The 12,982-nt window shown below is 39.2% G+C and overlaps 1 protein-coding gene across 2 annotated transcripts in view; it reads left to right on the forward strand.

Moving 5' to 3' along the window:
* pdgfc (platelet derived growth factor c) overlaps positions 1-12,982 on the forward strand; it is a 65,927-nt gene that overhangs the window by 31,622 nt on the left and 21,323 nt on the right. For both annotated transcript variants that reach the window (XM_042493513.2, XM_042493512.2), the window contains one exon: positions 9,022-9,214. In XM_042493513.2, the coding sequence (XP_042349447.1) occupies positions 9,022-9,214 (193 nt within the window). The remainder of the gene's footprint in view (positions 1-9,021; positions 9,215-12,982) is intronic.

Genomic DNA, 12,982 nt, shown 5'->3' on the forward strand with positions numbered 1-12,982 from the left:
AGTCGTGCGTTGAGATAAGTGAGATCATCCAACTGTCAGTCAGACTTCTTTGATTAAAAAAAATCTGACTCATGATCCAGGTTCATTTTGTGTAATCCAGGTACTCACATGAGGCAGGAAAAACTTTAACAAGGTTTATTGTAGAATACAAAACAAAAATTCGTCATTACAACCTCTGAAGTCATGCGCATTAACTGCCTTACAACATCATACCTGTTGAAAATAACACAGAAAATATATAATCAGTAATGTAAAAATAAGCAGAATCTTAGCATAGCTCACTGCTATAAACTGTTAAACATTTATAGAAACTATTGTATTGAATTGTATTGTAAAAGTAAATCATATCAAAACCTGTATAATATGTGAGTTACCAACATTAACATTTTTTACCAAATATAAAATATGAGATTTAGTGGCAGAGATAGTAATAGTAATCTCTAAAAGACTATGCCATTTAGAGAAAATGCAAACCGACAGAAACCTTTCTTGAAGTAAATATACATCTAAATCCTAAAATAATGATGACAAAATAATAGCTTCATTCAAATAGCACATTTCATGCAAAGATGAAGTACTTATCAAAACAAGATCAGATGGAAATAAACAATAACAGAAAAGGAAAAAACGAACATACCCTCCTGGGGAAGGAGGGTATGTTCGTGGATAATAATATATTTTATGCACTTTAACATGTATACATTAAACAGTCATTAGATTGTTAAGATGAGCCCCTGCTATCTTTCAGCCCTTATTTCACTGAAGGGAATTTTAGTGTCAGACCTTTCACACCTGCTTCCTCTTCAGCACAACGCACAGAAGCATGTGCATGGCAGATTAAATTGCTACAGAAGTCCCACGCAGCCAAATTATTTTTTAATGGTATGAAAGATTCCCATGAAGTGTTTCAGCCCCTTTTTTGCCCGACCGACTGTAAACCCAAAAGCAATAAATATCCTAAGCAGGGTCGGGAATTTACTGCACCTGCAGTAACCACTGCACCGCCTTAATAAGCAACAGATGTTGCAGTGATTGCATCGAAAAAAGAGAATTCTTTGTTAGGTACAGTTTCATCACCTGACGAAAGCCGCCTTGACTCTGTCGCTCAGGGCCTCAACTTCATTTTGATAAGCAGGTAACGGGGCTGAAATTAAAAACAATCTGGATTTAGTGTCACAGTGACTCGGCTGTCGATTACTGGACAGGAAGTAGCTGTCGTGAATGGTTATCCATGATGCATGAGGCTGCTGTGGGAGCACAGTTTAGTACCAGACCAATCTTTAGCCCATAATGTGTAAAAATAACAATTTGGCCAATTTACTGAGCAAATACAACCCCCCAGGTTGTAATCCATACTAATTTAATTCGGCCCCCAGCGGTATGAAAAGTTTAAAGCTTTTTTTGTGTTTTTGATTTTTAGTCACCACTTGAAGCTGTAAATAATGGCTGTACCCCTTTTAAAGTATCTTGTCTGACCTCGTATTTAAAGCAGGCAGACATATTTATTGCTTTCTCAGGGCTGAATAGTGGTGTGGCCCAAATGTTCCCAGTTTTCCAGAAGAAAGGCATCGTTATGTCTACTATATCATGCAGCATGACCACCAGATAAACTCCAAAGCTAAGGGCCGATTTAGTGAGACAGTGTAATGATATCCTGTGAGGAAAGATGAATTTAGTGGGCCTAACAGAAGCCAGAATGAATGGTTTTCATTCCCTCTGCTCCTTTTTTTTATGGGAAACATGCAGCGCTCTGGACAAAGGGGCCACTCTCATTAGTTAATCTTTGCTTGAAGGCAAGTAACATTTATTAATGCATCTGGGTATGCATGCAGGTCTGTCTGTGTGTGAGTGTATATGTATGTGCATTTGCGTTGTGAGTGTGTATGAGGGAGTGGGGGATTGGTTGTGTGTGCATTTGCTAATGTACAGCACTGTAGCCACTGTACTGTATAAACATTGTGGAGTCTACTGTATACTACTGTATACATTAATATGTATATTACACCATTAATCATATTATAAATGCTGATATTATCATCATCATTAGTAGTAGTAGTAGTAGTAGCAGCAATACTATTAAAGAGAACCTATTATGTTCATTTTCAGGTTCATATTTGTATTTTAGGCTTCTACTGAAAGATGTTTACCTTTAATGGTCAAAGAAACACTGTATTTTCCTTGCATCGTCTGTGCTGAACACCAGTATTCAAAAGCTCAGTCTGCTCGGATTGATCAGCATTTCCAGGTCTCCCGAATCTTGGTGTCTCTGCACCATCATTGCAGTCAATGAATGACTATAACAGAGAATAGCAACACTTTATACCATAAAAGGTACCAATCAAAGCTTTTTAAACACAGCCAGACATGTTCCAGCTGGAAAATTATCAAAATCAAGTAAAAATTTACATTGGCAACATGTTTCCCTGATGTTAGCATGTTGCTGCATGTACATTAGCAGCATACTTGCAGCTGGGGTATGACTGTTGTAAAGAGAATTGCCTCCATGTTGTATCCAGATCTGCTTTATACATCCATGTAGATAACCATGAAAAGAAATCTGGCACATTGTGACATCATACTGTAGCCAGGGTAGAAAAAAAACTGTTAAAAGTAGAGGACAGACAGACAGAGATTTTTGCTCACAGGAATTACTTCTACATATGTTTACATATTTGAGACATCGGCCACGTTTAATGTGAATATTTTTCATTGTAATATCATATATAAGACACAAAATATGTTAAAGTATAATAGATCCCCTTTAATAGTTGTTTAATGCCTTTGCACTCTAACAGTGTGCACATCTACGGTGCTCTGCATGTGCGCTCCAGTTTTGTTTTGGCAGGGGGAAGGTTAATGTTTAACAGCGTGAATGGTTCACCCACTAACGTGTGAACAAAGCACAATGGCTGCACTGTATAGGCTCCTATTTATTCAGAGTCACTTCCTCCCTTAATAGTCGGCTCTACTTTCCTTACAGAGGGAAAAAAGTAGGTCAAGGAAAAGTCATGTTTGAGGTAATTCACTCTAGGGGACCGCTACTCTGATCATAAGATGACATTGGTTAACCCCGAGAGTGAGGTCATTCTCGAGTCAAAGTTACACCCAGAATCCGTGCTCGACTGGTAGCGTGTCTTTACATCTTACAGTAGTACAGAGGGTACTTTATTAATAAAAAGGTTTAAAAGAGACAAGGATGAAAAGACAGTTTATTTAGGGAAGAAATATTTTTTAAAAAAAGCTTTAGGAGAAAAAGGAAGGAGGCTGGTTTGTGAACTTGTGGATCTTGATCAAATATTGGTTTGCAGCCGTTGTACTCTGAAGGAGCTCTTAAGGAGTTTCTGCTTTGATGCAAGCGAACAAAAGATCCACAGCGGAGAATCACTCGGATAGTTCATTCTTGAGCTTCGTGCACAAAGACCTGAACCAAAGAGGAATGCAAACACATTGTTCCCCCACCTACTGCAATTACTTGTGATGAGTGTGCACGGATTAAGCAGGATATTTGCAGACTTTTTGGATTAAGTATGATTTCATCCATGCAGGTCTCTGGAATACCTTTTCATCAGGATCTAATGCTTTCATGTGAAGGCCTTTTTTTCTGTGTTTTCTCCTTTTCTCTGCAACAGCAAGCTCAGATTTTCCTTTCACATTCTCCTTTTAATTAAAGTCTTAATAAAGAGGCAGTGCAGTCACCATTTGACAAATTTTCCCAATGAATCATGCACAGAGATCCCTTGAAAATAGACATTTATTTATATTTGTGCAGGACTATTGTATTTTTTTTTTTGGCCATTTCTATTAATACCATATGTACATACTATCAAATATGCAGTACAGTACATCTGGAGGAATGTTTTTCGCATTATTCATTATGCTTTTTATGAGCCTGTATGTTGGAGCCCACAGTAATGGGGATGTAATTAAAAACATGTCAATGTGATGGAGGGCCAAGCTTTAATAGTATGAAAGCTATCGGCTTGTTTCCGCCTGAGCCAGTAAATGAATGTAAAGACAGTCTATCAAACTGGGTGCTTTGGTGCTACTTGAGCCAAAGATTAAAAGAGCTATCAGCCATTTTTTATAGTTATATCTGTAAAAAAGTCTAAGAAATATTGACTGCGGGGGCAACATTTACACAAATGAAGATGTGGAAAATGTTGTCTTAGGGGCTTTTTAAACCCAGTGCTAGATAAATTGTCTATTTTGTATTATTTTTCAAAGAGTTTGATTTGCCAGAAGAAATTTGGTCTGTTTGGTGAGGCAGTTTATACTTGAGGCTAAACTCTTCTCACAGTTATGAAAGAGGCCGTTCATTGAGAAGTCTTGCCTGGGTTTTGTTTTTCTTTGCAACTGGCACACTGTCATTCAATCTGTTCCCACCTGGCTCGCCACCAAACCCGAATAAAAACATCAAAGTGAGATCTGCGATCTGAAGTAATTGTTTTTAAAAAGAAAATGTCATTGTTGTTTTATCTACGCACTCATTTTGATAGACAGCATCAGTGGGGATGCCAGAAGAGAAAGTCCGGATGTCATCAAGTTACATCTTGATAAAAAATGCCAGGTTTTTTTATTGGATCAGAGAGGGGTTGGGCACCTTTCTGTCAAAGAAAAAAAGCAAAATTAAAAGGAAATCCAAAAGGACTTCAATAATGTCATGAGATTTGGAGTAACTCAGACTTTAAGTATTATTGTATAGTGAAATGCTTATTTGTACCAATATTAAATAGATAATGATTGACTTCTTTGAAAACATCTGTGCATTATTTTTATCAGTTGACTAATAAATCCATTCACTGAACAGCAGTTATAGCTTATCAACTGTAACTAGGTACAGACAACCTTGTTGAATGTTGAATGAAAGAGCAATATTCAGCATTTAAGGAACTTGAGGGCCATTTCATTTTTTTATTGCCTTTCCAAATCCCCAAAACAAACCTTTAGCAGCTCTGTCCTGTTCCTCACCAATCAGTGGTTACGTTGTGTAACACACTGGACAGTCCTCATTCTGAAAGCTTTTTTTCCCTGTAACATTAAAAAAGAAAATGTATAGACTTCTGTTTGAAAACATGAACAATAAAACATAAAGCTTACTTCTTGTTTGACCAAGTACAGACGAGGCGCCAGGAGAAACTGGCATTGTACATTTCTGCAAATGAGGAATATGTTACATTTGTAAATTATTTTCATTCGAGCTGACTTTGTCATCAGGTGGTAAAGGAGAAGGTGGATGGCGTGTCACCTAAGCAAGACACCTGCCAAGCTGCAGAGCAATATTCGATACCATCAAAACTGGTTGTTTTAGTGACTCATCATTGTGTTTCCAGCAGCTTTTAGGCCACCAAATTTGTGTGTTTTTCAGCAACCCGTCCCTGTTTAGGTGCCATGATTTTGTTCTGATGGCCTACAATTCAAAAGACCCATTAGTCTGAAAAATGTCCAGGTGGACTAAAAGCTTTTTTCCCCAATAGTCTGTTGTCCCAAAAACAAACACCCATCGCCCAAAACTCCCATTTCTCCTGCAATTAGTTCTGGTTTCCCAGTGGCATTTGAGGCACCAAACAGGTTTTTTTACAGAGCATTTGTGTTGTTTTCATCCCAGGTGTTTTTACCAAATCCTAATGGTTTTCAAGCAGTATTTGAGCCATGGATCACAGGTGTTTTACCAACCCTTTGCAGCATTTCCCAGTTACAGCCTCTGATCCTGGATGATTTTATCGACTCTTTGTAGTGCCTCACAGAAGCATGTGAGCCTCCCATCTCAGGTGTTTTTACTGTCCCTTCACTGTGTTTCCCAGCGGCGTTTGAGCCACCAAACTTGAGTGTTTTTCACTCATACCCATCCCTGCTTTTCCAGTTTGTGCCTCCCAACGTGAATGTTTATAGCCAAAACACGATCTTTTCCCAATCATAACCAAGTGGGTTTTGTGCCTAAACCTTTCCATGGTAAGCAGAAACATACTATGTCAATATTTTTTCTGATGATTTGGTTGCTAGGAAGCCAAGCAACCGATCGGACTAACTAGCTCTACTTTACAATATAGAAAACAAACTGATAAAAATCTGCCAGCAACAGCTGAAGTTTCAGCCTGCTTTTGCCTACCTGCTGTCAGTCCGAAATCAAGGACACGTTGTTTCAAAAGTTACTCAGAATTTCAAGTGATAAATCCACCACTTACTCCCAGTGAGAATGGAAAACTTGACAGGCGAAGCAACACAGGACCAAACTTTCAAATCTCTTTGAATTGTTACTGACTTTAAATGATGTTGAAAACCAGACAGTACCTTACTGAAGTTGGTTTTGCTCACTTATTTTGAGTGACCACTCCTTCAGACAGACATGTTGTCCTTGGAACCGCACTGAGGAACTCAGAGTCTCTGTGGAACTGTTATTTGACATTATGCAGAGTGAGAACATGGCACAAACATAACCTGCCGGTGTTTATGTTTCTATTGCAAGCAAATAACCTCAGAATGAATCAGCCGCTGGGTATGAATCACATCCTTAAATCAAATTTATGGCAAAAATAAAGAGTAATCAAGCTCAAAATGTGTTCCTAATATAAATTTGTCTAACAAGTTGCACTGGGGAAACGGTTACTCATCCGTTTAATGCAGTAACAAACTTCCAGCAGCACACTCCTTTCTCCTGAGTGCATTAAACCCCTGCTGGTTCTTCTGATGGCTAGACATACTGGATCAGTTTATGAATACTGAATGATCATCAGTGGGACAAAAATAAATACTGCTTAAGCAAATTGAGGATAGGCTGGGGATGGGATAAACTTATCATTGATATCTCTGGGACAGCGCGTTTATATTGAGCCAGTATTAAAGTTTATTGTTTTGACAATTATGCACAACAAAGTATATCAAAGGGTTGACAAATACTACATGTGGAATTTAAACCGCAACAATATAAACATCAGAACAAACTTTTATCGCCCCAACTGTCAGCATCTGTACTCAGGTCTTTTTTTTTTCTTTTTTCTTTTTTTTTTTTTAGGGTTATGGAGCAATGTATCTCTGTCAAATGTAACTACAGCAAACAACATGTGAAAAACTATTTTGTTGTACCCTGTAAGATTCATTTCAGCTGTACTTTCAATAAATAGTTCCACGGTAGGTTTGGCTTAGCTAAGCAAGCTAGCTTTTTGGACAAGAAATACTCATGTTTACTTTACTGTATATGTTTACTGGGTGTTTTTTGATTTGTTTTTTTCTTAATATATATATTTTTTGTAAAAATCTAATCTAATCTAAGCACAAAGATTGGAAGCCTAGCTTAAGAAAGAGTGCATTCCAATAACTTAAAAAGCAATCTTAAACACTGTGTGTGTGCTCTTCACAAGAAAACATAAAAAACAAACATTTTGTCATGTGGTTCATATCACTCTCCTTTGCATTTCAATTCATTTTCTTGCAACCAGCTGACAGTTGATTACTAACGTGAAAACTAAATAGATGCAAAATATAAATAAGTTGCCAAAAGGCATCATTTTTTAATTAACCTGACTAACTATGCACTTAGCACTACAGCCTTGAGACCCTCTGTTCCTCTGTGCTTGTGCTAAACTAGGATTAACATTTTATTAAGAAGAGTAGCCTAAGAGGCTGTTTGCATGGCAACATGGAAACGTCTTTGCAGTTTGGCCTTTTGATCACATGACAATGATGTTTTGGGGGCCTGAAAACAAACTTTTGCAACCAGGTTCCAGAGTGTAAGCTTTTGAAAACGCCACCCCTTCTGTTGCCGTGTAAACTGGCAATGTACAGATCCCGTGAGAACGTTGACGTCATGGCAGCACTTTGCGCCTCTGCGTTGTGTTCTTCTATGGTGTGTTGTTACAACGTTACACCGCGGACTACTGGCTGTAATCAGCGTTGCTTCGGGGTGTTGTCATTACGATGGTTGTGAGGCTCAGGTGGAAGTATGGCGGCAATTTTCCTCCTGAAGGTGACGCAGTCTGATGGGGCCCTCGGGGACCAAGTGACAAGCTTCGTCATTTTGATTAAATCCTGCAGCCACTGGTCCCAGTGGACCCTAATGGCTTTATGAGAGGAGCTTGGTGAAACCCATCAGGCAGCACGTTGCCTTTGAAGTACTCTGCATAAATGTTTTATGTTTGTGGAAAAATGATAACAACACACAGTTTAGCACAACAATACATACATACAAGTAATAAGGCACTGTACAGATTAACGATGGTAGACAGTTTAGCCTAATTTTCTTCTGGAAGACTAATTTGCTTGTTTATATTTCCTACATTGTCAGCTGATTTTGGGGTATTTTTGCTGTTCAGCTAAACCTGTTTGATTTGTTTTGTTCAGATTGTCCTTTTCCATCCCTCTTTAAGCAAACACACCTCATATCTACCTTTAACCTTTTGTGTTAATCAGAGCAAAGAAACACACGATTGTGACTCATCTGCTGATCCACGCTTATTTTCATGAGGTCTAAAACTGTTTGCCTCATCAGCAATTTTTTCCATGCAATCAATGCAAATTTAAATAATATCAATAATGACAAATTTCCCTTAAAATATTTTCGTAGAATTATTCAAAGGTTTATTTTTGTAATTTGTATGACAGTTTAAAGATGCTTTTATGCATGTGTATATTTCTTGCATGTGCAAAAAGACAAACCCTACTGGAAAGATAAAGGTTGCCAGTTTTTTAAACTGTATAATAATTTGTGTAATATAACATGCAGGGCACGGTAACATGTTTAAGTTGGACCCAGATATGTCGAGGTGTTCCACACAAGACTGTCTAAGATGAATAAAGCATGAAAGGAGCGTCAATCTTGGGGTCTGTTTTTTAAGTGTCACCTTTTATATTGGACAACATGTTAATATTTCATACTGCATCATATCTCTCTGCAAGGTGCTTGACATGTCTATGTTTCAGATCATATAATCGGTGTCCTCTCCAAACCAAGGCTTTGTCAAATGCATAACTTATCTGAAGCAGTCAAACTGCTACAAAGCATAAAACGCAATGTGAATTCTGTTTCAGGAGTTCAAGATTCCCAACAGGAGAAGATCATAACAGTGTCTGGAGAGGGAATGGTCCACAGCCCAGACTTCCCAAACACTTATCCCAGGAGTACTGTGTTGGTCTGGAGACTAGTGGCGGCCAGTAACATGAGGATCCAGCTCACCTTCGATGAGAGGTTCGGTCTGGAGGACCCAGAAGATGGCATATGCAAGTAAGAACACGAAATAGTTCTTAGTTCTTAGTAGCAGTATTTTTAAAAAAAAAAATTTTAACAGATAATATGTACACAACAATCCCCCTCCCCCCACATCCTCTTGTGGTAACAGTTAAAAAAATAAATTAATAATAATAATAATTAAATAAAATCAAATAAAAAATAATTAAAATAAAAAGCAACGTATGCACATGTATACTAAGGTATACATACACATGCAAAAAATAAATAAATAAATAAAGCAGTAGATTTAAAGGAGTATCCCGATATAAATACAAGCAAATGAAAGTTGGCAAGGCAAAGCGAGGCAAATTTATTTATATAGCACACTGCAAAACCAAAGGCACCCCGAAGTGCTTTACAGATTAGTCAGGTCAAATGAAGTTCATTATAACCCAATCACAAAGCATGTCTCAAAGGCCTGTACCAATAATAATTTCAGTTCAATTTCAATTTTGTCTGAAAAGCCCAATATCACAAATCACAATTTGCCTCAGAGCCTTACAGCACATGACATCCGTCTGTCCTTGGACCCTCACAGCGAATACAGAAAAATTCTACAATTTTTGCCCCATAAAGGAAAAATACATTTAAACATACAGTTCATCCCAAAATCAGAAGCACATATTTTTCCTTTTACCTGTAGTGGTAGACTTGTGGTGCTCAAAGCGTCAAAAAATAAATTTCAACTAGACCTGTATCCAGACCTGCTGGTCATTTTATCTGTGTTGTTCTACGTTAACATCCTGATTAAAAGCAGTTTATCTGAGAATTGGAAGAAAAAAGAAGTCAGCTTTGTATTTGTAAGTATTTTAATACATCACATTATTTTGTAAAATATTTCTGTCATGTCTTTGTTCCTCTCCTCTAACTAGGCTGCTTTTCTGGGCCATTGTAATGTGTGCTAAACCATCAGCATGCACCAAAAATAATGGAACACGTGAATCTTTTTCTAGTTGGGCTCCTTAAAAATGATTTGACAAATGTGCTGATGTTCATAAAACTCAATTTATTCTTTAAAAGGTTTTCATTGTCTAAATGAAAATGTTCTGCGTTACACTTAATGAAATGGATCATCTCCTTTAGTACAGATTTTCATTAAAAGTTTCCTCTGCTCGACCAGCTCTCATCAAACAGGGGCTTCCCCAGATGGCATGCCTGATACGTGTTGGTCCGGGGCAAAAATGTGTCCTGCCTGTGTTGTCGTCCATCTTTAAAGATTTAGAGTCAGAGTGTGGCCATTTGTGAAATTGCCTTTGGTGTGCCTTGGAAGCTCGTGAATATTGAAAACCCAGCAGCGGAGTGATTTGTTTCCAGGACATCATGATGACGTGGTTCAGCTCGGCATATTTTACGCGATGTGGTCGATATTTTAAGCCGCTCACGTGATTGTTCGAAAGACACACCCTCTGACCGGCAACACATAAACACAAACACACACATATGTATTCTTTGCTTTATTGAGGAGCCCACTTTCAATTACTGCCTGGGTTTGATTCTGCTGCCATTCCATTTAAACAGGGATCCCGAGCACCAACAATCGATTTACCCTCAGTACATTATACTCAGTGCCCTGCTGTCAATATATTACAACTGACTGGTTAGCAGCCCAATCACTGGGAGGACTGGAGAAGAGCTGGGGGAGGGTGACCTCGCTACTCATTCCTTGAGAGCCCCCTAATGGATGACAATGTGAATAACAGCTGAGATGTTAATGTTTGGGAAGCAGTGGATGTATCTTTGGAGAAGTCATCTGTACCGACCAGAAAAAAGAGAAGATGCATCAGTATGTTTCTGTTCCAGTGACATTCAGCATCATTTAATGATCCAGTGTCTGTGATTCTGGCCCAGAGTCTGATTATTTGTTGCTTTTTTTGGGGGGTGGGGGGGATTAGTTGCTCATCTCCTTCTTTCCATGTTTTTGAAAGCAGTCAAGCCAAGTTGCTCAGGTTTCAAGGGGTTAATTGTCTTTAGCGGTTGGCTCATTCATGCTTCTGTTTGACGTTATACTTCCTGTCTTTATTGGGGCAAAAACAGTATGTAAGTGCAGGTAACTCGAGCCCCTTCAGTACACCTCCGTGCACACTTTGACGAATGAGGTTAGTGTTTCTGTTGAATCCCTGTGAGGGAAAGTTCCACGGCGGGGCAGGGTGCAGATTGACAACTTTTGTGCCGTTCTGCCCGTGCAAGACTGCACTAGTTGCCGTCCTCGGGGAGAGGGGCAAGAGACAATAACAACATCCTTTTCCAGGGTCATGCAAGTCATCGCCACGTCTCCTGCTCCAGCTCTCACATTTTTCACTCCTTCCCCCAGACTGAGGCCCAACAGGTTTTGATCGGATCCCAGGATACACACTCTTGGCAGGGCTGGCAGACAGATGAATGCAGCGTGCAATCACAAGCAGAAACAGACACACATTCAATTTTCTCTCACCCTTTTTCCTCCGTTCTCCCTCAAACACACACACACACACACACACACATACACACACACACACACTCTGTCCCACATACACAAGCCTCTGGCCTAGTCTGCATATCTACTTTATCTTTCATGTGTGTTTAAAAATTTATTCACAAAATCTCCCCTTAGAACTCCATTCCGCTGTTATGGCACAAAAAAAAAAAACATTCACACACACTGTTATTGATATGCTGCTCTTACCCTTGTGTCACTGCACAATGTGATGCAAATAAACAAGACCCGTAATCTCCCGTCCAGTGATTCACAGCGATGGCAGGGGATAAAACAAACAACAGTGGGAGATGTGTTCAGCTTTGGTAGCGAGCCTGGAGCGAGAATCCTTCGCTAAGATGAGAGGGAGGCTGTGTAGTCGAGATGCTCATCTGCTATTCTGTTTGTCTGTGGCACGATGAAAAGCATTCTTACCAAATCCACTGGAGGAGAGGCATATTGGAGAGGGATTGGTCTTGCTGCTGGTTGGCATGGCAGCGGAGTCGTGCTTGACAGCTCACAGACAGGACTGTTCTCAGAGAGCGTTTATGCACTCTGTCTAAAAGGAGAGGACTGAAAAACAGTGTTTGTGTTGCTAATCTGCATCATGACAGTGGGAGATATTAATAATGTATAGGGAAAAAGATATGTAGGAGAAAGCTTTGTGAAAGTAAAACAGTTTCCTTGCAGTGTGCAGGAAGGTAATCCTAGCACTGCACGTAAGATTCCTGTGTTGTTCCGACCCCGTTCACTGTGACTGTACGTAGAGTTTGGTATGTATGTCAGTGCATTTGTAAATCTGAGAAACCGCTGTTCGACATGGTGATTCTGAGCACATGGCAATGTGTAATGATCAGGGCGTCCTGCATTATTGATGAGCCATCTGTCAAAGCTCCAGAGCTGTCTGAGGGCTGATTTTTCGAGAGGAAAGCTTCTCTCTTCACTGACCTCCATCCAGAATGACAGAGAGAAGCTAAACTGACATTTTATCCTCTTCCAAAATCATTTCATGCCAGTCTGGTTGCAGTTATGTAAATTAATGTTTTACAGTTTATGCAACATTTGTACATAAAGTCGGGGTAAAGTAAAATTGAGATTTCTTTCTAAACACATTATACATGTTGGAAATACTTATTGAAAACAGGAAAAGACTGTGACCTATCAGCCCGTTCTCATTCCAGAGTTGTCGAATACTGCCCCATTGCAGTGCTTTCAGCGTAATATTCAGACGCCAAAAGGAACCTTTCGCATCAGTGTGACACACCACTGGACATTGTCGGCTGAGAACACGACCAGACAGAACCATGTGT

The sequence above is a fragment of the Plectropomus leopardus genome, chromosome 8 (genome assembly GCF_026936395.1).
Source record: "Plectropomus leopardus strain MGB_pleo_1.0 chromosome 8, ASM2693639v1, whole genome shotgun sequence".
Classification (NCBI taxonomy): domain Eukaryota; kingdom Metazoa; phylum Chordata; class Actinopteri; order Perciformes; family Serranidae; genus Plectropomus; species Plectropomus leopardus.